The sequence below is a fragment of the Aphis gossypii genome, chromosome 2 (assembly GCF_020184175.1).
Source record: "Aphis gossypii isolate Hap1 chromosome 2, ASM2018417v2, whole genome shotgun sequence".
NCBI lineage: Eukaryota > Metazoa > Arthropoda > Insecta > Hemiptera > Aphididae > Aphis > Aphis gossypii.
Genome location: NC_065531.1, coordinates 76,830,369 through 76,857,612, shown reverse-complemented (window position 1 = coordinate 76,857,612; position 27,244 = coordinate 76,830,369). Strand labels below are relative to the sequence as shown.

At 30.0% G+C, this 27,244-nt stretch overlaps 1 protein-coding gene and 1 long non-coding RNA gene across 2 annotated transcripts in view; one reads left to right on the top strand and one right to left on the bottom strand.

The window, feature by feature from the left end:
* Positions 1–20,996, top strand: part of LOC114122341 (uncharacterized) — a 129,878-nt gene extending 108,882 nt beyond the window's left edge. The window contains exons 5-6 of the mRNA XM_050200353.1: positions 6,859–7,090; positions 17,740–20,996. Coding sequence (XP_050056310.1) covers positions 6,859–7,090; positions 17,740–18,337 — 830 coding nt within the window. The 3' untranslated portion in view covers positions 18,338–20,996. The remainder of the gene's footprint in view (positions 1–6,858; positions 7,091–17,739) is intronic.
* On the bottom strand, positions 792–6,974 carry LOC126549920 (uncharacterized). The gene is made up of 2 exons (XR_007603894.1): positions 6,839–6,974; positions 792–1,086 (listed from the first exon to the last, which is right to left on the bottom strand). It is a non-coding gene; the product is annotated as an uncharacterized LOC126549920 (long non-coding RNA).
* Positions 20,997–27,244: the final 6,248 nt, after the last annotated feature.

The following is a 27,244-nucleotide window of genomic DNA, read 5'->3' as shown; positions in this document are numbered from 1 at the left end:
CCTCCTCTTCTCTTCACTATTAATAATATTTATTTTTCAATTATTTTCTCAGTGTATACTGTATATATATATTTACAGAATTTAAATGAAAAACGAAATCATAGTTTCGAGTGCACTGTTAAAGTTAAGACATAGACGGTATATATTTATTATTATAATAATTTATTTGAATACAGTGGCGCGATATTATCAAGTTACAGACTCATTTCCCACGTGTACTGTACGGTGAATAATTACGTCGGTTAGCTGAAAACGGCGTTATTTATAGCATGTTTTTGCAATGTCTGTCTGTTTTTTTCCCCAAAAAAAGCTCGAAAATGGTGTTCGAGATAGTTATTAAACAAAGTACGAACTGCTGTGCATTGTAGATATATATTATTCTATTTTCCAAGTACATGTCACTGATTCCAGTGAGTTTAATTGGCGGTGACAACGAAATCACAGTGCTAGAAAGGTATAGCCATACATATTGTATAATATATATTATCCTATTACCTATTATATGTATAATTAACGTTTGTCTAAAATTAAATTAATAATGTATATCTAGTTGTGGTAGTTCTATGGATTAAATTACACCGATTAGCACACATTAAAATACCTCGAACTCATAATGCAAAATACCATTTTTCATGATTTCTTGTTCATGAAAAATAAAATTTTAACCAAACTACAATTTATATTTTTTATTACCTAGATAAATCAATAATATATATATATATGTGTGACGGGTGCACAAATCTCACTGTTTATACCTAAATATAAGTATCAAATATTAACTCAAAACAACATAGGTATGAAACAATTTTAATTCATAAGCATTTATAGTATTACTTACAGCCGATTTAAAGTAAAAATTACGTCGTTTAAATAAAATTCAAATTAAGGAAAATGTTTTAAAATTAGTACGGATTATATACATAGTTATAGATTTAAATATTACCATACAATAACAATAAACTAATAAAGTTTATGAGTTGAGTGGCAATTTCCGAGCCTGGTGCTCAAAGTTCACATAGATTATGAGAAGAAAATTGAGATCGGCTCTGATCATCAGTTCTTGTAGCATTCCATGAGAAAAATTATCTGAAACAAAATGAATGAACAAAGTGGTTATTCTTATTTAGTCTTTAGGTGATTCAATTTTAAATTGGAATAGCTAATCCGGAATATATTTATAATAATTTGGGTAGGTTGACTTAGAAATAATAAAATCGTAATTTTGAAGTAAAATACTTCAGTTTTCTTAATTTATTATTTATGGTAATAGAATTTTTTTAAGTACACAACTAGGTTAGTTTTTTCATAACAGAATAAGATGTTATCTTACATATTTATTAATGCATTTGATTAGATTTGGTTAGGAACAATCCAATAATTATTTACTCAATATTATTATACTTTTTAAAAAATATGTTTACATTTTGAACTCCGTCATTACGTCATTTTTGTTAAATTGACTTAACAATTCTCTACAAATATTATTATACTTAGGATATTTTTTTTAAATTTACTGTCGAATCGTTGTTAAATTAAATTATCATCACATGTCATTTTATAATACTTACTTAGGTTATTTCTCACGAATCCAAATTTAATAATACGTATTTTCCATTCGTTTTTTTTTCTTTAATGCGCGTGAAATGTATAAATTTATGTTCAAAATACAATTATGTTACTTTATTACTTTAATATAACTTAAATATACTGCTGGCCCATCATATCATTGCAAACACGTATTGAATGATTTAAAATTATATGGCAATAAAACTGTTTCATAAATACGATTTCGTTTATGATCGAAGTGCTTGGAAAAATAAATAAATAGATATGTATGAGCTATTTTTGAAAAAATATAGACATTGTAAAACTCCAATCCCACCAAAAATTGAAAACTTAATTTAACTTTTATGACAGGTCATATTTTAGTGACAAATGTTTAACTTTACGACAAGTCAGTATATTTATACTATAGTTATAGATTTGGTATCATACAGATATAATGCTATAAATTATTTTAATATACAGTAAATGAACCCCGTTTTTACAATTATGAACTGTATAATTTTTTTTTTTTTTTTTGAAAATGTAATGTCTTAATTCAAAATTTTAATGAGTAAATTCTTAGTTATTAAAATGTTTATGCTAAGAATAATAGTTTTAAAAACATATACAGCGGTTTTAGTATATTGGATCTAGTATTTATAATACTCAGACCATAAAATAATTTGTTCGAATTTTAATTTGTAATCGTTAAAATGAGCAAATAATATTTTACTGTTGACTATCATTTGAAAAACAGAATTTTTCACATCCACCGGATACTATTAAGTATGTTTAGAAATTCCAAAAATCAAATTTTGAATAACCTTATCATTGAAGAAGTTGCGGAGGATGTAAATATATAATATATTTTACTATAAAAATAAGTATGTTAAATAAATAAATTAATCATAGTGGATAGATATAGTGTATACGGAATTTGATTTCATTGTCTTATTTAACGCAATGCGATATAACTACCAATCAAAACTTATCCAATTGAATAAAACAAAATAACATTAAAAATATCGTATTTATCGTGTAAAAGTAATTTTCATTAGTATTTCTTGCAAAGGGCACGTGTTTATATTATACGCATTGCAGCATTTGAAATAAAGAAGTCTCGATAATTTCATTTCGAACCTCAAAGCCACAATAAAGTTTAGTGAAACCCACCGGAATAGTTGTTTTTAATTTTTTTTTTTTATGTATATAGACGTGCATATATTATCATAACACACGGGATTTCTAAATAAAAAAGTACCCGTTTCACCTATAGTACCTATAACTATATATAACACACATTTTTTTCGATTCATCATTCGTTTCCCAAGACACATCTCTAAATTATGCAGTCGTATAATATTATATACACACACGTGTATTTATATTAACCTATTCCGTTTGATGACTTGAAACCCGCACCGGGTAGGTTTCTGTCTAGCCACGACTAATTAATGCGTTTTATCGTGGACGTGAAATCAATATCACTCTCTCGATTATTTACATTAATTGTTCTGTAAATCATAATAGAAAACGGGTACAATAAAAATACTCTCGATAATATTTTATCGGTCGATCGCGCGACGTCAATCATTATATTAGGTACCCATATTATAAGTATAAAAGTACTGTATTACAATATTATGATCTTATACGCTCATATCATTTATTTTATTTTAAGCATTCGTATCCACGTTTTTGTGCGTATTTCATAATTTTCTCACTCGTCATTGTGCCTAGAGTAAAAAAAAAATAAGATAAAATTACTAAAGTTCATACAAACTTTGCGACGCTTTGTTTTACTTTGGCCGAGAATAAGAATAGTTTTCAACACTCTCGCTAAATTACTACGTTAATGAAAATGAAGAGTAATATGAACACTTATTTAACAACAAGGTATACTGCGAACGAGAATTTATTCTAAGAAGGTAGTTTCAAAGCCGAACAATTGTTTATGACGAAAGGTACACTGCACGTACCCAAATAACATTGCATGTCACAGCCTGTAATAAGAACAACATCAGACTTGTATTGTAAATTATAATTTTTGTATTATGGTAGTCAGTGGCTATCAGATTTTTCCATGGCTTGAAAAATGTTTTTGCGTGTCAATCAGTCAAAACATTTTTTTTTCCATTCGAGTGATAGTAATATTATTTCATATGTAGATATAATATGCCCAGCCAAAATTAATATGAATGAAGTAAAATTTTATTCCAAAACCAGATATTTTTACAATAACGTTTGATTTTTAATGTACATGTTATATTATATTTGAAGCTTCAAACATAACAATTATTGTTATTTATTTATAGTGCTTGTTTTATTGTTAACATACATAAATGTATTATATTTTACTTTTTTTTTGATTTTAACTACATACTTATTATGTTTAAACAATATTTTTAATATTTTTATTATATGATAAAAAAAACATGATATATCTATAAAAAAATTTAATATTTTTACTTTTTGTGTTGAAATATATGAGATATTAAACTAAATTGTTCGAAAAAAATATATAATCTGGTTTATACCTGAGGTTTTATATGGTTTAAATACTTACTCAATACATTATAGCTAAAACAAAAATATTACCATTTAAAAATAATAATAAAACTTGCATAGTTTTTTAGACTGAGCGTGGCGATATTAAATTAATTTTATTATATCTAAAATACTTTCAAAATTCGTTGCCCTTTTTGTGATATTTATAGACATTTGAAATTTTCTAATGTTTTTGTATCTTAAAAAAGTGTAAAATTCAATCAATTGTTTTATTTTGTTAAGCCCATTCAATTTACACATCTAAAACGAATGTATTATTATTGTAATGCATTTTATCCATTTGTTCCATCTGATCTTGCTTGCCTTGATTTCTCAATCCTACAAGGAAGATTCAATAAAAAGTAATATATACAATGATATAGTCAGTGTTTTATTATATTGACATTTTTATTTTCAATGAGATTTAGATGAGCCCATTTGTGGGAATCTCGTCCAGTCGTCAACCAATCACTGCTGATGGAAGTATATAGATAAGACATGTATACCTACATGTATCATCGGCTTTTCTAGATATATGACGATAAAAATATAAAATGGAAGTAATTTCGGGGATTTTTAGAAGACAGTGTGTATGTCCAAGTAGTAATACTTTTAGATAAGACAGCCGGAATTATTAAGGTACCGAGATACAATTGTCAGTAGTAGAGTTGGGTGAACAGTAAATATATTATAAATTCGTATATATTGTATATAACCACTCATGACACGAAACCGAACAGTAATCACATGGTTGAACGATAACAAAATGCAAAGACCCAGAAACCTCACTTATAGTCGGTTATGCGGATGCAAATAACTATAATCCTACTCCGTGTATTATGAATAAATAAAAAAAAAAAAAACCAAAAAAAAATTCTACCTAACCGTTTTTTCAGATCTTGTTATATTATATAAGACCCGCTTATAAACATTTATGCATATAAATAAAGTGAAAATATTTAATTCGTTTAATATAATTGAATATAAGAATGTAATCAACCGAACATAATTTAGTTAAAGGTATGCTGCAAAATGAATAAAAAATATAATTTCCAAGCTACAGAATTATTCGATTTTTCTAGATACAATTTTACATTATTCAACATATTTTAACCGTTGAATATAATAATTATAATACAATATAAAATAAAATAATAATATAACATAATATAATTCGAGTATAATAAATGTATTATTACACGGGATATTATAATATATTCAATTTAAGTGCATTATGTTAACAACGGTTTAATGAAAATTAAAAGGTTTATATCTTTTTCTAAAATCTATGGTTCTCATATTTTCAAGTAAATATTTAATTAAAGTTTTTCGTCATCGTGAATTATCATGATTGGTTAAAAACAACACTTAAGAAAATGCAAATTCCATTTTGATATGATTATTTATAGTTATTATTATTACTGCAATGTTCAATTAGCGGAATCGTATTAAAACTTGTTTACATTTTACGACCAATTGATCTGATTTTGTTTTCCTCTGTGTATATTATCGCTGCCAAATTTTATTTAACTTATGTTGACCGAAAAACATATACCGATTGTCTTAAAACTACCCTGAAGGTAGTATTAATGATGTTCACGTTCAGTCGTGTAGCCAGAATTAAATAGATCGTGCCAAAGGAGAATAATATCACTAATATTATAAAAATAACGACTAGAAAAAGTAATTGATGGAGACAACCATACGGAACACTACATGTATAGATGTTTTATCAAGTTAAACATTATACGTGTACATTGTACTTTATGTTTCGAGTTCAAAGATGTAAAAATTAAAACTCGGTGTTTTTGGCGCATGCAGTAAAATTTGAAACGAGTTTAATTTTGAGTGTCTAATATTTATATAAAATGATTCATGTATAGTTACAAATCGTAATATATGATAATTTTCAAAAACAATATGAGGTATTCGGTTATTAGAACACTAACTACTGTACGTAGCTTATTTCTATAAAATATCTACAAATTTAAAACTAATAAATAAAAATCGATGTATTTATATATATAATTTACTTAATAGGTATACTCGTATGATTAGTGTTATAATATTAACACTGACACATAAATCTGTAATGAATAATAAAGAATTATTAAACAACTATATAAGACATATTATACAGCTTTGAAATTAAAAAACGTATCATACACAATTATTGTTGTTTCCATTTTACAAGTGCGTAACAAAGCAAATAAACGTTCAGCAGTTCTTGATAAACTAAAATTTAGTTTTTGTATAAGAATGGATTTATTCCCCCATTATTAACTTTGTGACAACATTTCTGTGGTTTTTTTTTTAGTTGTTTTTATCGATTTTTAAAATTTTGTAGCGATGGCTTCTAAGAGTATTTTTAAGTTGTAATATTTTATTGTCTAAAATAATTCACTTAAAAATTAAATCTTAAGATTTTATTTGATTAATTAATCTACTCAAATATTAAAACCAAGTACGCGAATTTCTGAACATTCGTTTTTTATGTTGTACACTTGTAAGCGAATACTATGTACTTTGTTGAGACGTTTCTTTTTAACGACTATAATGATACATTTTGTATGTAAATAATGTGATTTTTATCAAAATCACTTATCTATACTTAATCTATACAATCATACACGCATTAACTTCTGAAATTGTGTTGTTTATTATGATATTACAAATTGTAATACTCACAATACTTGTATGTAATAAAATACAATTCATAATATATTATCATGACAAGTTCTCATACCATCTGTGTCTATCGTGTAGGTGGCAACGGAGGAAAACCGGTGTACCGTTTGACGTCCGAAGCCAAACATGTTCTGTGTGAATGCGCCGAATATCAACTGGCCAACTCACCAACACACGACCACGTGGCAGCACACATCCTCAGACAACTGGGCGATCGTCCGAACTTGCCAACAACGGCAGCGAAACACGAAGAATACGCGTACGACGACGGTGTCGGCGATGACGACAACAGCGAGGACTGTTACCAGTGGTAAGCATAATATATTGTATCCACCGAAAAAAAAATTAAACGCACGTCCTTTACACTTGGCAATAAAAAATAAGCAAGTGAGTGCACCCAAAAATATACTTTGCCTATTCCACAAAGGCCCTTTCATCTTGAAATAAAATTGTTCCGATAGGAATTTTCAGGTAAATATTCTAATTCGATGATGCAATTTATTCCTAAAAACACAAATTTAAAAATTAATTATTTATCTGCCTCTAAACCGGTTTTAAGGTGATACGCGCGAGATCTTTACGAGTTGATTAAAATACAGGGTGCGGCAGTCAAACCCGACGATTTAAAAAGAACTGGTTGGCAGGGCTAAAGTAGTAGAGATTTCAGGAATGTTCTTATCGCTTTTAAGTACCCGAAATTTAGTTATCATAGAGCATTGGTCAAGTGAACATTGGCATTGGCGTTCGTGGTAAAAGCGTATTACTAAAATAAAGATATATGTGTGGCTAACCAAGGAAGGCATTTGCGTAACAAAATCTTTAAAAAATGAAGTTTTTAAATTCATAACATAAAATTCCACTTATGTAGTTTTTATATGTTTGGCGAAAAATTAAAAAAAAAAATGTTTTTCTATTTTTTTTTTTATTTTTTTAAATCGTCGAATTTGACTGCCGCACCCTATATAAACGCCTAAAAAAGTCTAAAAAATACTTTCAAATATATTAAGCTACCATGTTTTTTATTTATTGCATAAAACTATAGAATATATATATATTTTTTTAAACTAAAAAAAATATATCATGGACATCTCAACCACTTGATATTTTTTTTTAATTCCGGCAAGTGTCAATTGTATACTTTTGATCACTTGACTGGTTATTTATATAATTCATAAATTACATTAAAACATACTATTATATAAAGTAATAATAATATATTATCGCGACGAAATAATCAATGTACAAGTCGCTATTCATGTGCTGGAAGTGCGTTATGGTTTTAATAGCACGGTGACTGACGTTAAAAAATAACAATAAAGCTAGGATATATTGTTTATGAACAATCAAAATATATATATATATACACTGAAGGATTAGCGTATTATAACGATATACTATATCGGCCTAGGGTTCCAAAAACATGTTTTTTTTATATTTCAAGCCCAAATGTACTTTATGAAAAAAAAAAATGTTTCGTATATGGATTAAATACTAAATAATTTTCGATACGCTAACATTATTGCGCAATAGCTGAGTCACCTTTTAACATTATAAACTTACATTTCTGTGCTTCTTAATATTTCAGTTATTAAAAAAAAAAAAACGGGTGCGTGGTGTTGTAAACGTAATAATATCGTTTAATATTTTTTAAAAGTATCTAGTGAGTGTGTTTAGAAATAATTGCTCGATGTGCTAATAAACCAACCACGCGTCCCGAATATACTCTCCAACGACTAATCTAAACTTATAACATCGTTACATAAAAAGCGTAAGACATTGTACGCACGCGTGTACCTATATTGTCTATACGACAAGCCGTCTTACGAAATAGGTATATTAATAATACGAATTACAATATTAATTCGATCACTGCAGTTGTGTAGACACAGACACACTTCCGTGCATTATTTTACGTCCAATAATATTATGATATCGTCCAACGACCGAATGCGACAAAAACAGTGTGGATCCGTCAGAATTTATTAAATGATATTGTGTTTACGACGACAAATGCTTTTACTCGTAGCGCCAGTGTGCAGAGCTGTTAAATGTTTAATAAAACGGTATAAAGTTTTACGGTAATGAATTTTTTAACATGACGCCGCGTGGCGCCGTACATTTGTAGCAGTCAGATGACCGTATCGTATTTAATGACGCGAAAAGCGATTGTTCGGATCGTGGACTTTTATATAGATATAAATTTAAAGGCAAAATAGTGTTGCGCGTAATTTCGTATTCGGAATAAAAAATGTATATCATAAAAAAAAATGTCTTCACCGGATTGAGTTTAGTCGTACAAAAAAAAAAAAAATAATAATAATAAAGATACTTACACAAAAATCGTTTTTTTTTTTTTTACGAAAATACAAAAACACAAACATCGTTCACGACGTCGTCGTCTCGTACTTGACAATTTACGAAAACTCTTTCTATTGTGAAGGTTCAAGAAAAAAAAAACGTTTCGTTATTATCTTGTATAAACTATCTTACTACTGCAATAGGCAGACATATTTCGGGTCGTCTTTTGTGTGCGGACAAGCCTAATAGGCTTATTATAGTGGTCGGCGGCGGCGGCGTTGTTGGTGCTGTTTACGCCGAAATGAATTGTCCGTGGAATCGTCGTTCGTCTCTGTCGTAATGAATCAAACACGCGTGTTTTAGTGATCATTTGTATTCATTATGGTTACGACCTGCACAGAGTATACACATAACACACACACACTATATATATATATATTATACAGAGTGACTTATCCCCGCCCTTTTTTTAACCTTTTATTGTGCGTTTATTTAAGTTCTTGGTTTTTAGAGTTTTTAAGCATGATTCAATACCACATTTTCAAATACTTAGATTTTAGATACCATTTAAAGTTCCCTTTGGCACTACAAATTGCATTCTTTATAATCCACCCTACTTTACTGAGCGTTGTTAAGTAGGTACGTTTTTTTGAAAATATTTATCTATCCAAATCAAAAGTTTCTAGTCATTAAACGGTGTACAGTTTGTAAATAGGGATACTACAATCGCTTAAAAAATTGAACCTACTAGTTAATATTAATAGACTTCTATACATTGTCCAAATATAATAAATTATAGATATCAGAATAAATATTACATCTATTTTATACACTATAAAAAACCATTATTTGTTTATAAACAGCACAAGCTAGGTCAATAGTTATATTGCAATTATCAATAATAAATAAACACAATTAAGAAATATTTATAAGAATAACAGTTAAAAATACCAAAATAACAGATATGATACTAAAATAAAATTGAAAGATAGTTTTACATTAGTGATCTACATCAAAGGAGTGATTACTGATTAGCAGCATCGTTTGTGGTGCATATTAGAACATAAAAAGAAATGTTATTAGATACGTGAAGAAAAAGAAAGAACTTTAAAATTAATGTAACAAAAGTAAATAATTTATGGAGATTATTTATCTGAACTGAAAATAATTTTCTAAGAAAATTTAAAGTTAATAAAGTAATCTATTTTTAATATATTATAATCTTACTCGGCAGAATACAACAATTTGGACATGCTTTAAAATACAGTTCCAGCTAATAGTATATGAATTCCACAATACAAATACATATTCTAAAATGGAGCGTTATCAAAAACAATTACCCTAAGTGCAAAAGTTCCATAACTAAAAATAACTAAAAAAAACTACTCGTTTGTATTTCGATTTGAATACATCAATATTTAAATATATATAACAATTCACATGAAAAAGAGTGGTTTTCATTTGAATAAACAGAAGTTTAGAACGCCATAGGACACTATATTTTAATGGTATACAGAACGCAGTAAATCTAAATATTTGAAAATATAATCTTATTGTGTTCCATTCTCGTTTATATTGATTTCTAAGTTTTAGATTCGTCTTCGGTATTAAAACAAATATATTTTATAGAAATCTCTATGATTTGTATTTTTGAAAAGAGTCAAGTTAAACATGATATTTGTTATGATTAACATTTTTTTTTTATAGGATATAAATTATAGTTACACTTAAATAGATCAATTAAAATATTTTATTATACGTAACGAGCATAAGTCGAATATGTGAAATGGCAAATACAACTGCGGCAATGCACATTTAGTTATATTGTGGACTGTAGTCGTTAAAATATGCTTATTACCTTAAGAACGAGAGACTCGTAGTAGTCTCCTAAGTATACTTCAAAATTCCAAAAATCTGAATGTAAATAAATCTATTATAATATTAAAGAACAACACGAAGTAAGTAGACTTGGAAAAACACTCCAATTATATATTTTATTTTATAATAGTTGTATAGCCAGTTAGGCTATTTCAGTTAGGTCTTCCAATTACGAAGACGGTTTTGTGTGCTTTAATGTATGAAAAGGTAAATCGGTACATAGTGTGTGGACTTGTAAAAAGTCGCGTAGGTAGGTTAGGTTACGTGACTGAAAAAAAAATTAATCGAAACTTATATTGAACTCACACGAGAGACGGTGAACCAAAACGAGTGATTTGGGGATGTTTTATTACGGCCAAATGTAAATCTCGCGATACTTGCTGTAGCGCGGGAGACGTATAAAAAGTAAGACAGCCAAAGCTTTTGCGCTTGAACAGTTCGCGTACAATGATTTCGTCGAGTGTTTTCACCATAAAAAAAAATGTGCATACGTATATATTATATATAAACACACGTATAATATACACGCGCATTACGGTTTGTGACTGCAAAGTAAACTCTGTTCGAATATAAATTTCAAAATCCCAATCTCCAATTGCTTTTGCAGGTTTAAATGGAAAACATTCCAATGCGTTGCTCAAACAACCGTCGTAGTTTACGCATATATTCTAAATAAATAACATAATAATATGCACTCCGCGATGTATACAGAGAGTTTTCTACGCCAATAAATATTATAACTAATCGATATTAAAAGAGAAAGAAACAATTTCTGTGCAGTATAGTGTAATTTGAAGGATTTCGTGGACGTCATTTGTAGTGATGTGCATTTCCCGTGGATACTGTTCATGTTTTTTAGCTTCGATTTTGAACTTCTAAGACACGTGTTTTACACAAATAATAACTTCTTTATAGTCTTACGCATTCTAAATGACAATTTTTGAAAAAGCAGTGTTTTCCTTTACGTTTTGGGGCAAATGGTTTGCTACAATCGTCCATCAACATTAAGAGTAATTTCTTGTTGCATTTTCGATTTACTAATACTTTGGTACAAAAATTAAAAGTATCCAATACTTTTCTTAATGATTTTGAAGCGCTAACGTACATTACTACAGTATTGCATTATCATAAAATACTCGAATCAGAACTACTTATTATTATTTTTTTATTATTATTTTAAAAATGTGCATATTATTTTGTAGTTAGGATTAAAAAAGTAAAATAAAAATATTATCTTCAATTTAAATACTTTAGACTCGACAATTATATAGGTACAAGGTTTCCAATAAGAATTACCATACGGATCCGTCAAAGCCGTAACAATTTGTTATTTACGTTTGAAAATTAAATTTTGGCGATACTTAAACGAAAAATTGTAATTTAAATATACATCGTATTTCCCTGGTGAGCGACAATAATTACATTTTTTAGATGAAAAGCTACCAAATCAAAATCGTTTATTACATCATACGTAAATAATATTGTTACTTATTTATTATATACAGCGAGTAGTCACTGATTATTGAACTTACTCTAAAGCAAAGTATTTGAGTATACTAACCGAATAATATTCTCAATATTTTTCGATGTGATAAGTCAAGGAATAGTATTAATCGTCAAAATATATGCAATAAAATAATGGAAATCTGATTAAAAATTGTAGAAATACGGCTTTATATATATACTCGTATATTGACCACATTGACCAGAGTGCGAGTTTAATAGTTGACTTTTTTCCTGCGTTTAAATATACGTATATATAAATCAAAACGATAGTCTATTTAAGTCCAATAAGCGATTGAGTCCATTAACCGTGATCCGTGAATGCAATAAGTGGCGGCCGACGACTACTGTATAAGCAACGTCACATGTTGAGTGACAAACATCGTTTCAGCCATCGGACCGGCCTTGTGTGTTCTATTCCATACCGACGCAATTTGTAGAAAACCGTGTAAGGTGTACTCCGTATTATATTTATAGACTAACGCCAAAGTTCAACAAAAAAAAAAAAAACGAAATCGGCATTTTGCGAATCTTCCAGAAATAAAAGTTCTAACGTGACGACAGATCAACAATCTCGATTTATAGGGTATCATATTATTATTGTCTAATAATGTACTAACGTAATAAAAAAAAAATCTATAAAAATAAGGGTTATTAGTTTATTACAAAACTTTACTTAAGTATACTTTCGTCGTAATTATTTTTGTTCATCGCTTTCGACGTATTATACATTTTGTAGTGCTTATAAAATATAATACTATTATGCGCCATTAAATATAACAATAATATTTACGTATAATAACACTATACGAGTATATTATAATAGGAATTTACCATCAGATAGCTTATTTTTTGATAAATAAAAATAGGATGTGGTTGGTCGTCTGCTTGATTTTTTATCATTATCGTATTGCTTGTAGAATAATATTCTGGTTCTAGTCCAACTACGATTAATAGTACTAATACTATAATAATAACCCATAAATATATCATTATTAATCATTCTTAGTATTATCTACTTAATTTCTTACTGTTAAATCATATTTACTTGGAAAAAATATCGTTATATTTTTGAATTATGAAATTAGAGTATTGAATGAGGTGTAAATCGTAGTGGCGTGAAACTTGTTACATATATATATATATGGTTGGATATAAATCTTTAATGATATTATTTAATAATCTTAATATATTATAATATGTAAAATTCTGAAACGACGCTCCTTAGACTTTTATTTCCGTATTATATAAAAAACCGGAATTTTATTTCCATAATCTATGTTCTTCGTGTTTTGTAAGAATCCGTGATGGCCAATTTATGTAAATATTTATTGCATTAAAAGTCGATTAATGTAACTTCCGTAAAGTGTTATTTAAATAGTAATGCAAGCTTTAAAGTTTAGTGTAGACAGGTTGTTGTATTGGTTTGGTATACACGAAAGTAAATGTGGTTAACACCTTGTGTATAATAAATTAAGCATTTTACTTTTTCTTAACATAAATTAAAAATCATTGGATCGGGTAATTTACCAATTTCTATATATTTTTATACTTTTTATGAGTATTATAATGTGTAGTGTGTACATAATGTACATAGTAGATAATAACAACGACAGTGCATACCGAAATTCATAAAAAAAATAAAATAAAATAAAAATAACAATTGTTCACAACATGTTCACAATTATTATTCTTTTGGTGCACGCAAGCGAAATATCAGTTGATTTTTTAATTAACAATCGTTATTTTTTATCGCTAAATATAAATTAATTAATATTTTTAAAGCAGGTCAGTTTATTCTGCTCCTACAAAAAAACCTAAAAAAAAAAAGAATCGACTGAGTAACAACTGTAATTGAAATTTGAAAATTATTCGATTTTTAAAACTTAAACACTATGGTGGTTGGCATACCCGTATTGAAAGATATTTCATGAATTCGAGTAAAATGTGAAAATTTTACCGTATACTTTGGTATCATTTAGCGATCACAACTAACTGTATTTTAATCTTAGACCAACGGGATGAGATGTTTAGTGAAACACATATAGGACATAGCATATCTTATGGCGTATTCAATAATAATAATATAATCCGCAATCGATTATAGACGACCATTGTATGTACGCAGGATATTATATATAATATTAAAATAACGATAATAATATGCGCGTGTACAAATTTACGATATGATATTTTTATTTTCTTAACTTTGTAAAATATTTTATATAAAATTATACCACATACATTGTGATGTTTATGCTTTATTGATTAACGATTGCACGACCAACGTCTAGCTTGTTTGGATAATGTCACACCTAATATAATAACTACCATATAGCGATAAATATAAGATTATATCATTGTCACTATGCTGGATATTAACACATATAAGCACTTAATTTTTTTGAGAAGTATAATAATTACAAGTACAGTGTACACTCTATAGTCATAATATTACAAAGGGTGTCAAAAAAATAATGAGACTAATTATATTTATATATTTTTTTTAAGTCAAAAATGTGTTATTGATTAACAATATTATGCTTGGCTGTTGGTTATAAAGTGTATGATAGTAGGATATAAATAGCGGTTCTGCTGCCCCCGCGCACCTCCCCCCCTCCTTGTCTCGTCCTTGTCTCGTCCTTCTACTACGTCATGTCTCGTCCTTCCCCCCCCCGCCCGCCCTTGTCTCGTCCTTCTACTACGTCATGTCTCGTCCTCCCCCCCCCACACCCCGTCATTGTCTCGTCCTTCTACTACGTCATGTCTCGTCCTTCCCCCCACCCCGCCCTTGTCTCGTCCTTCTACTACGTCATGTCTCGTCTTTCTACTACATCATGTCTCTCCTTCCCCCCACCCCGCCCGCCCTTGTCTCGTCCTTCTGCCCCGTCGCCGTATGGATCGTCCTCCCCCCACGCATATCTCCACCCTCACCTCCACCTGTTGTCATATATATATATAATTGTACATAGCATATTATTGTACACAGCATATTATTGTACAGAGCATATTATTGTACACAAGTGTTAAATAGTATAAGGCTGAAGATAGACTGAATGATGGTCTGCACGTGCAGGGGCAAGTGTTTGTTAAATTCGAGACATTATTAGGTGGGGGTGAAAATTATTAGGTAGGGATAAGGGCTTTAATATATAATATATACAGATTGCATATAAAAATCATATATGTATACAATAATATGGAGTGTACAATAATATGCTCTGTACAATAATATGCGGTGTACAATAATATGCCATGTACAATAATATGCTATGTACAATTATATATATATATGACAACAGGTGGAGGTGAGGGTGGAGATGTGCGTGGGGGGAGGACGATCCATACGGCGACGGGGCAGAAGGACGAGACAAGGACGGGGTGGGGAAAGGACGAGACATGACGTAGTAGAAGGACGTGACAAGGAGGGGGGGGAGGTGCGCGGGGGCAGCAGAACCGCTATTTATATCCTACTTATGATAGTACGAACAAAACACGACGTATAAAAGTAATACAACTCTGTGACGGATGAACGTAACTTAATAAATATATTACAAATTTTTCTCGCACCATATAAAATAAATACAGCCTCTGATCTTTGAGTTGTTCTAAAAAACTAGCAGAAAGAAGTCTACACTGTCACTACAAATCGGCCTCTTAACCATCACTCAAATCACTATCAGGAGATCGTGTATCAATGACATTTTCTAAATAATATACGATTCGCGTTATAGAAACGCCCAGAACCTAGATTTCCCTGTTTAATATATATTTTAGTAGAATATAACATATATATTAGTAGATATTTCATTTTCAAAATACAGGTTTCCAGTTTATGGAACTTGTGGCTGGCTTTCAGTAAAGTAATACGACATCTGTCTCATAAATAAATAATTGTATTTTTCGAGTGTGCGCTCTATAATATGGGTACTTGACACTTTTGACTGTGCTTGACGCGTTTATACGTGCGGGTGATGTCCATACAACCGTTAAACGTATAAAATCCATTAGGAAATGGATTTTCAAAAAATATAACAAATTTTCATTTTCCGTTAAAATCGACAAAATTAAAAATGTAGAGTTTATTTTTATATTATGAACAAATTTTCAAATGATCGACTATAAGATTATAATAAAATATTATAAACGTCGTATTTGATGTGTATATGTTAGTAATATAGTTGGGTGTTTAAAATAATGTCTAATACGGTAATATTCCATACCATGTATATGTGACTGACACTTAACTGGTTTATACTTTTTAGGTTTTTTTATCATTACAATAAACACCTATCTTATAAGTATGTTATTTCCACTGAAGTTTTAATCACAAACTATATAATATAAAACATTTATTTTTTATTTAATTTAAATATTATGTGTAAGTCATATTTTCAAAATTCACCACTAGTCAAAAATATATAACAAATAACTATTGAAAAAATAGCTTAGTGGGGTGAGTTTTTTTTTACTGTCATAACTAATATCTAAAAGTTTTCGAGAGACAAGTACTAATACTTTCGCCATATGTCTCTATACTTATAACTACCTCTCTCCAGTTTTTAACTGAAAAGCTTTTTAAATCTTCTTCTCTCCCTATTAATAAACTTCAATGTTCCAATGACAGTATTTTTTAAAAAAAAATCCTCTTAATCTTAGACTTTGTTCCCTACTAAAATCCAATCGATCACTACAAAACAAAAATATGAATACACAATCTACCCATTCTCTCCCTTATAGGCTTCTTATAGAATCCAATTTTGGGGAACATCCAATTACTCCAATACAAAAATTATACAATATTTCTAGTCAATATCCTTCATAATAACCATCTCTGTACCCCGAATAATGCATAATATGAATTCTACAAACAATTCAATAAAAAAAACTACACATATATTTAAATCCTCTGGTATCAAATTTATCTATAATCTAAATCTAGCCGATCGACCCAGTCCGCCGACTGGAAATAAAATGGTCCCGGGGATCTTTTTACTTAATTATTATTCATACTCGTTTTTATCAATAACGAAAAATACAATACTTTCGACTCCGATATCCGGATAACTATTCTTATAACTGCATATTATTACTCAAATGTTTAAATAATAATAATATCGATGAGTGGTCGTGCGTGCCTCGTGTCGTTTTTTTTTTTATATTCTCTTATCGAATTCACTTGTTGTCTGTTTTACTTGAATAAAAAAAAGAAAAATGCGATTCAATTCGTTTATATTATACTGTATTTTATATTATTATTACCGTTTTGTGTGTCCGCAGCCAAATGTACAGTGGAGCGCACGGGACGCCCAGCCGACTGCCACTGCTTAGCGGCAACAACCGTCAACAGCAGCGGCGGCGCGGCGGCGGGGACAAGGACCGGCGGCACAACGCCGCGGCCACCGCCTCGGAACACTATCGCCGCGAGATGGCCGCCGCAGCCGCCGCCGCCGCGGCCGCAGCGGTGGCCGCGACCAACAGCAAGCGGCCGAACAAACGGCGGAACGGCGCCCCGCCCGGAGTGCCGGTGGCCCTGGTGCTGCTCGTGTTGGCCGGTTACATCTGCCTGGGCGCGGCCGTGTTCGCCGCCTGGGAGGGCTGGACGTTCATCGACGGCGCGTACTTCTGCTTCGTCACGCTGTCCACGATCGGGTTCGGCGACCTGGTGCCGGGCAAGTCGTTCCAGGGCACCGACACGCAGAACGGTCAGCTGCAGCTGGTCGCGTGCTGCGGTTACCTGCTGTTCGGCCTGGTCCTGATCGCCATGTCGTTCTCGCTCGTCCAGGAGGAGGTGGTGTCCAAGTGCCGGCACGCCGCCCGCTACGTGGGCCTACTCAAACAGCCGCCCCGGCCCGGCACGCAGCCGTACGCCCTGTAAAATGGCTGGCTACAGCACGGCCGGACCTGCACGCGCCCGCAGCCCGCATCGTCCTAAGCCCGCGCCCGTATATCGACCTTTACTGCATTTGAAAACAAAAACCGATCAGAACGTTTGAAAAAATGTCCAAAACATCGTTGTGGTGAGCGCTTTACCCGTAAAGCATCCGAACCGAAAGTGTCCACGTCACAATATTTTACACCCGACGAGTACAGAACGATATCCCTTACTGCTTTCGAACGATTGCGTCAAACGAAACCAATAAGTATATAAAATAAATAGCCTTTTTTCCGTATAGCACCGTTCGTGCCGACTCGTGTTGGACGTCCAAAATTTGAATTTTCCGTGACACTTTCCGATTTTTCTCATTGGGGAGTGTGTGCGTAAAAAATGATATAAACACACTATCGAACGCGTTAAACGACAATATAATATTATATTAAAACGCGATGTACATTTGCACCTTCAAACCGTACCCGAGACAAAATCTCACTCGATCGATCGTTATACCGTATACCATACCCATAATAATATTATAATATACTATTATTATTAATGCTAATTTTATCATTTAAAAACCCGCGACGTTAGCTCGACGGACGAGTCCGTACACCTTGAACTCTCCTACATAATAATATACATACGTACGGTACGTACGACGGTCATATAAAAATACCACAGACGAATATAAGTTCCTACACGATATAGCAGGTAAAAATTATCCCCAAGTATGCATATGGAAGTTCCTAGAGGGCAAAAAATATTTATACAACGTAATAGTTCCTACGCGAAAAAAATGCATAAGTTAATTTTTAGAAATTTTTCCTTTTTCACTGTACATCATATTATAAGAAATTACGTTCATGTGTAATGTTGGCAGTGTTACTTCGATTAGTAATCAGTGAGTACTGAATTCAACCAGTGGATTTCCATTTATCTAATCATAGTTGAGTAAATAGTAATCGTGTTATATCGCTGCGTAGGGAATTATACACGTCAGTGTATTTTTGTTCGTGTAGTAACTTACATGTAACCTAATATGTTTCGAGTGAGAACTTACCAAGCCCCAAAAATACAATCCCAACGACAACCGATTTTTTTCTTACCTTTTTTTTTACTCGTTTTCTCTATCGCCGTGTTTGTGGATATGTGTGCAATCTATCAATCTTTTAAACGCGCACATACGGGTGGTATCTAGCTGCAGTTGAGTATGCCCGAAACGAACACACCTGTTGGCATGGGGCTTAATCTGAATGCGTATAGGTTTTTGAATCATCTCCATATCATTAGTACATTATATTATAACCTACTCGAACATAGTTTCCGAACGCCGTTGTTGCAATTCAGCTATTTGTTTAAAAGTTTTGACAAACGAAATCACTTAAACGTCGTAATACCTATTATTTATATAATTACAATAATACCATATTGTTTTGACACGCCATGCAGATAACTGGAAAATGTTAGTCCAACTCAAATAGAATATTAATACTATTTCGGCAACCCAAAGACTAAGTAACTAATATTTTTACCAGCACATAACCCGCTACTGTTATAGGTACTACATATTATTTGCGTTCTATAACCGTTGCCCAGTTCAAAACTAAACACGCCTGCTTGACATTTTTCTGCGAATGAAAAAATACATCACCCACACCGTTGCAAACGACGTTTATAAGTTTAAAAAAAGTTGATTTATTATATTATTGTGTTTTGTTGACGTTTCAAAACGAGTTTTATTCTTTATGTATAAATATTATTAAACTGAAATAGATGACTTTTATTTAATCCCGCATCAAACAAAAATCGAAAAACCACGTACCTTTATAAAAATGTCATTTTCTAGTCAAGTGTACCTATATTCGTATAATTATTATATTATTGAAAATGTATATTATTTTAAGTATAAATTATTATTTTTAACTAAATATTTATACATATTATAATACCATTATACCTATTATATAAGCTATAAATATTATACTATAAAATATGTTATATGATAATATCTTGTAACCTTATATATTTCGTGAAAACGCATTGTAAACGTTTTCAATTATCTAAATTGATAAAGTTGTAAATAAAATATGTTTTATTTTAAACTAGCTGATCCTGCACGACTTTATCTGTAACAATGTCCGTGAATCTACTCCTTTTTAAACTCCGCGGTCAAATGTAAACTACATATATTTTTACCGTAATGATTTTGGCGGTTCTATCACATAATATAATATAAAGGTCTTAAAAATTGAATGCAATTATTATAATAAGTAATAACTATTTTGTTTCATGAAACAAATGGCAACCGTGTATAAATAAAATATATTTTTTTTTTGTGAACCAACAAACCACTGCGTGAACTTTTTAACATTAAAAATTTTAAAAATTGCTTTGAGATGCACATCTTTGGTTATAGGACTGAATGCACTCGGGAATCTCGCTATACTATTAAAACAGTAGATATTTAAGTACATTTTAAAAAGCGTATAATATTATAATTTATTTACATATATAATATGCATTATCAATTGCGCATGTACAATAATATATTTGTGCTTTCCGTACATGTGGATATAACTAATATCACATACATAATATTGTTAATCAACCACGTCGATCACTTATTATTTTGGAATCATGCGGTAGATCATAAATCGTGTGTAAACATTTGTAATATATATTTATATAATAATTGTATAAAATACAATAACTTACACCACAATACACTAATTATATTAACTTTGTTATATAATAAATTATAGTAATAATATTGTAAGTTTTCCAGTACACCACCGTGCAGTAAGCTTTGCAAAAACTTTCCCGTGAAAATTCGTACGAGTATAACTTATAATAAGTTATAACAATATAACCATACAACTAATATAACTAGGTAATTAATATGTTTCTATTTATATATAATTTATACATATATATATTTAAACACCTATGGTGCATATACGTTATATGCATTACGTTAGTCACATACATGCATAGTAGACGCATACTACTTGCGTCCCCCCCCCCAAAAAAAAAAATTTTATTTAATAATCAATTAATAATTTCAATAGCTAACGTACGCACATTTTAAATTTAAGTAGAGATTTTATCTTTTAAGGTCACTTAGATAGGCGATTCCTCAGTCAATAATAATTTTATAAATAATAACTCATGCAATGAAATGTATAACTGAGCATAATAAAAAATAATGAGTTGTTTGAGTGTTCGACAAGACTTCAAGAGGTTATGCGTTATGTTAATATAATGTTTATACATGCCATAATATCAGTGAAAAAAGTAGTAGTATACATAATTACTTTTATTTTATCGCACAACGTACATTATCGATACCAATTAACCAAATTTAGCCCTAATATTATTTGACAGTCATTATACTTACATGACTCATAGACAATAGTTATTAATAAATGCATGCATATAATAATTATATCATTAACTATAAAATACCAACAAAAATAATTTGAAAAACATTCACTTTTATCGTATTCGTATCTTAAACTAATTATAACAACATTCCTCTCATTGTTTCTTAATTGTAAAAAGCTAAGCATAACCTTCAAGATTAAATGAAAATTTTACAAAAAAAGTTCAAATAAAACTAACAAAAATATTGTATTAAATATTTTATATTATTGTGACTTAAATAATAAAATGTGAAAAACGAGTGAATTTTTAATAGAGTTAACATTACTTACTTCAAAGTGTCACATTTAATAAATTGCAATGAGTTAAACTATGGCTGAAACTTATTTTACCTATTGAGGAATCTTTAAGTTCAATGACATATATAAATGCGACTTACGTAACTACATATATTTCTCTTAATAATAATATCGTGTTCAAGTAAATTAATGAAGTGACAAATGCTGTTACAATTAAATTATATGATCACATTACTATTGTATTATTATATTACTTGACGAATTCACTAAGATATACATAACGATACTTTGTTACATGTCAAATCGTTAACATTATAGTTAAAGTGGTTGACTATTTTTACAGAAAATTAAATTCCTACTTCAAACCGTATACAGCTTGTGTAACTGATAGAACACCTGAAAACAAAAAACTAATACGCATAATACCTTTATTATAACCAGATATCTTCATCATTGGAAAGAAGTGGAGATACTAACTTTTTTCGCCAGTATACTTATTCGTAAATGACTTTTATAGTTACAGTTAAACAATTTCACAAAATATAAAAATCGTAAAAATCGTAAAAATAGAAATTTAAGACTATTCTGACATCCATTGAGCCAGATGGGTTAGCAGCAAACTATCAACCTCAAGTTTCAACTTGTTTCAACCTCAAACGCAATATTTCGCTTACTACAGATTGTCTTAAAAACACTCTGAAAATACCTGATGAGACGACATTTTAATGATTTCACCACCATAGTGAAAATAAAAAGAAATTTTAGGCGATGTACTCTCCGGTTATACCATATACAATGCAAGAAGATGACTTTTAAAACATAATACACTTGCAATACGAAATTATAGTCGGGTGAATCGTAAAATATGTATAGAGTATAACGCGAGGAATGTAACTTTTTTTTTAATCATACTTTGTGAAACAACAGCACTACAACAGCCTTATTTTTATATTTATTTTAAATATTCGTGTTTTAGTGAACTCGTGACTACTAGATTATACAAGAAACATTTTATGGGTAACTTCTCGTGCATTCGGCCATTGGCTGTATCGTTAGATTTTAGTCGTAAATTATCATTAGCTGGAGTATAATAAAACGAGTACCTATAATAAACGAATAAGAGGTTTTTTTACGCACTCACATTTAAATGTATATAAAATATATTCAATGACCAAGGAAAAAGTTTTATTCTTCGAATAAAAAGATAGTTTTAAGTGCGATTGATATTATTTCTTACTCTAATTTCATATGAAAAAATATAAATTCGAACTTCCGCGCGAGATCATGGAATGACCAAAGTATAAGTAATAATATTTAAAAATAATTTTTGGTCGGTTCAATAGGTGTAAGATTTCATTTTAGGTTAAGATTTTAAACCATGTATATTACAATTCAAAGGACAAAAATAAAAAAAAGGTGGCTTGGTAATTGCCATTTACAGTTGAAAAATTAAAAAAATCCCTGTTTTTTAATAAATTACGATAGCAGGATAGCCTAATTCTGTAAACACTCTTGCTTAAAATCATTCCATCTAGTCATTTTTATAATATATATAGGTATATCGTTTTCTTGTTTTGATCTATATATTTATACAACTATGAATACTATACTTACAATTTATTAATATAACCTTCGATCAATCAACATGCGTCAGTATATTTTTTTTTATCTAGTCAAAAAGAGCTTTTTTTCGTTTTACACTGCAGAGACAACTGTTAAGAAATTCCATATTTGTTTTTTGTGTTTAAAAAAATTTACCTTACTCCACTAAACATTATATATTATAATATAAAGGTAGATAGATGGTATACGTCATACGTTTTTTATATTCTGTCGTTTTGAAATTTTCACAGCATATTTTTATAGAAAAATGAAAGTATAAATAGCAACTGATGATAAAGTTTGAATAGATATTTTGATATAAAAAAAAATCCACCACGCCAATGTTTACGTAACAAAGATAGTATATTTTATTTTCATCGCGTATAATGTATCAAAAATACTGCCGGATAAACGTACTTATATATGCATAGAAATATAGCAAATATGAATATTGTATTATATATTTAATAATATTTTTTATTTTAACAACAAATAATATAATTATTGTGATTTAATGATTTTGATAAATATTATAAAATATAAATTCACTCACACCAATAATATTATATTTTAACACCATTTATGCAACATCAGATTTAGTTATTTTTTCCTCATTTATAGTTCAAATACTTACAATATATGCCTACCTATAAATAAATAATATACAAATTAAACACAAAAATATTAATATTAATTATGCCGTTGTCATAATAGGTGTTTATTGTTTATGTTTAATTCAATTCTGCACTGACATCTTATGGAATTATCTTGTAAAATTTTTTTTTTAGGTTGTTTCTATATATGGTTATACTCGCCGATGGAATAAGAACATACCCATGGGGGGTGAACCAAAATATCTAGGTTCTAAGTCAAGTATGCAATCTACAGCCTGCACGATGAAGTGCTGGTATTTTCCAGTGTGTATTCTTACACTCTGAGCCTCTTAAAGGATTTACAGAATTTACAGCCAAGTCCGTGTACTGATTGTAGAGATTCCATTGACTCAATTTCTACTTTATTGTTGTCTCAGAAGAGAGATGGTTTCCATTTTTCTCTAGGCATACTTCTTCGCAAGGCTTTTCCAGGAGTTTTATCGTTTAAAAAGATACTCTAAAAAATTGCGTCATTGGCTAATCTAGTATTATTACCCCAGCAGCACTGTTTAGTATCAAAAATAAAACGTCGATCAATTGTGAAAAAAGTTTAACACAATTTTTTGATCGGAAACATGTGTATTTGTTTAAAAACACAAACATAAAGAAATCACTTAGCCCGTATTATAGTCATCGCTGTACTGCATACAACCGTCTCACTTAAGCTTTTTCCGAACTTCGGACTCTGCATGCGGCGATGTTTAATAATAAAAATAAAGTATCGCTTCAACCTTGGCAGATCTATAACTTATATTAATTACTTACTCGCCAAAATATACTTCATATTTAATATATGTATATACGTTGACGACTGTTTGCAATATATGAAATACTTAATTCATAATTTGACCTCCCCACCCGTCATCTCGTATTTGGTAAAAAATAAAACTAAAGCTATGTAATCAGCCAATAATCAGCCTTCATTTGGGACAATAATAGTAGTACAAATAAAAACAATTATGGAAATAAATAAAACACTTGACTTTGAAAATTCTTCTCGGTGAAATATTGTAGTTAGTATGTCTAACTGTTAAAATTGATACATATACACACGAATTTGCCGTGTTTTAAATCCATATAACTACGTTTAATCGTTGCGACCGATTGTGTTGATAAACCATAAAACGAACACCCGACAGAAATAAAATTGTCAGTCAATACGAATTTCTAACAATTTAGTTGTGTGTCATAAGTTAAAGATCATAACATTTATACAACCGTACCACATTGTTGCGTCGTAGATAAGTTATTGGAAGAGCATGAGAAGAAAATTATTCACATCACGATGGCTACAGCAGGTTGACTCCAGAATTAGCATTATACATTTATGCTAGCAAAACGTGAAATCATTAAAACGTAGCAGCCTATATGACATATTTGATGTTTGTAAGCGAAAAACTCGTAAACTAAAAGTTGATGACTTTTAAATCTCTTTTTAAAATAATGGAAACACACGTGGGTAGGTACCTAACTAAGCGTTTAAAACGGTCTTAGCATTTTTATGCTATTCAAAATAGTCAAAAAAATATATTTATATTAATATATCACTTGAATACGGCAGAAAATAATACTAAGTCTCTTGACGTTTATTTACATACTTATTAAATGACACCACGTGGCACATGTGTGTTGCGCCGCATTCATATTAAACTCGAAACTCGTATTACAGAATCAAAACGACATAATATTAAAATGCCTATTGGTAGCCACGTTCATATTAGTATGTGGTGGCTAATATAATATTTCAATTTTTATTTCTGACGATTTCAGAGACAATAATAATATTATACTCATAGTCATCATTCGTAGTATTATTATTTTGATACACTTTGGGAAAGGGTATCATTGACCAAATACCTACTTATACCTACGGGCTCGGGGATTTTGTTTCAAACATTTATTTAAAAAACATACCTGCAGTAAATCATCAAATTTATTGGAATAGAATATAGATAATATGGATAAATTTTCGCTAAAAATAATCCAATACAAATATGTGACGTCGAAATAGATAGGCGAATAGATTTCTATTTTCTAATAATATACGTAGTATTATACCTACTGATATATTATAGTTTTTATCAAGTTAATCAATAGTTAAGTCTACTACATTCTTGGATAAATAATAAGTAGGTTCATAAGATGATCTAATTCATATTTTTCAAATGTATAGGTCGTTCATAACAAAATATGAAAAATACACTTTTTGGACATTGCAATTTATATTAAATAATGAACGATAATATAATGACGAAATAGAGAGAACAATATTCTGTTGCTTTGACGCTGTGAGAAAACAATATATAAATATTTAATAATAAAGTGAATGTTTGAAGAGTTAAAAAGAGACTACACGTGTAACGTAGATGCGTATACTGTAGGTAGTGAAAATTTGGGACTGTTAAAGAAGAGATGGGAAAATTTCTTTTCAAGCAGTTGTCACAGTCCACGGAAGATGCAGAAAGGAATCATTCAATGAAAATTTAAAGAAATAAAATAGAGGATTGATATAGATATAGTATAATTTCTACTGTTGTTTCGCTTGATATAGGTACCTATAATATTATGCCTAGTTAGTAGTTTTTTTTTAATATTAGGTACCTACTTAGGTGAATTATTATTACACAATTTCATAATTCTTGTTCAGTTGGGGTTTTGAGAACACAATTAATTCTCAGTTCTCATCATGTTCGTCTTGATCATCCTCCAATTTTAAAAACGTATCGCGATAGATACCTATACATTGGTTATAACTTTATAAGATCACCAAAACTGTAGTTAGTTTTTCACTTTCAATACTGTCTAATTTGTGAACTGTTTTCATTTATAATTATTAATAGTTGCAACATACAAGCTACTTATCTGTCTGATGCTTAAGTCTTATTCAATTTTTCGTCATAAATATACTTATGTAGGTATTGCATAAGATTTTAAAATATGTATACATTTGGATAATCAAGCATCTATTATAA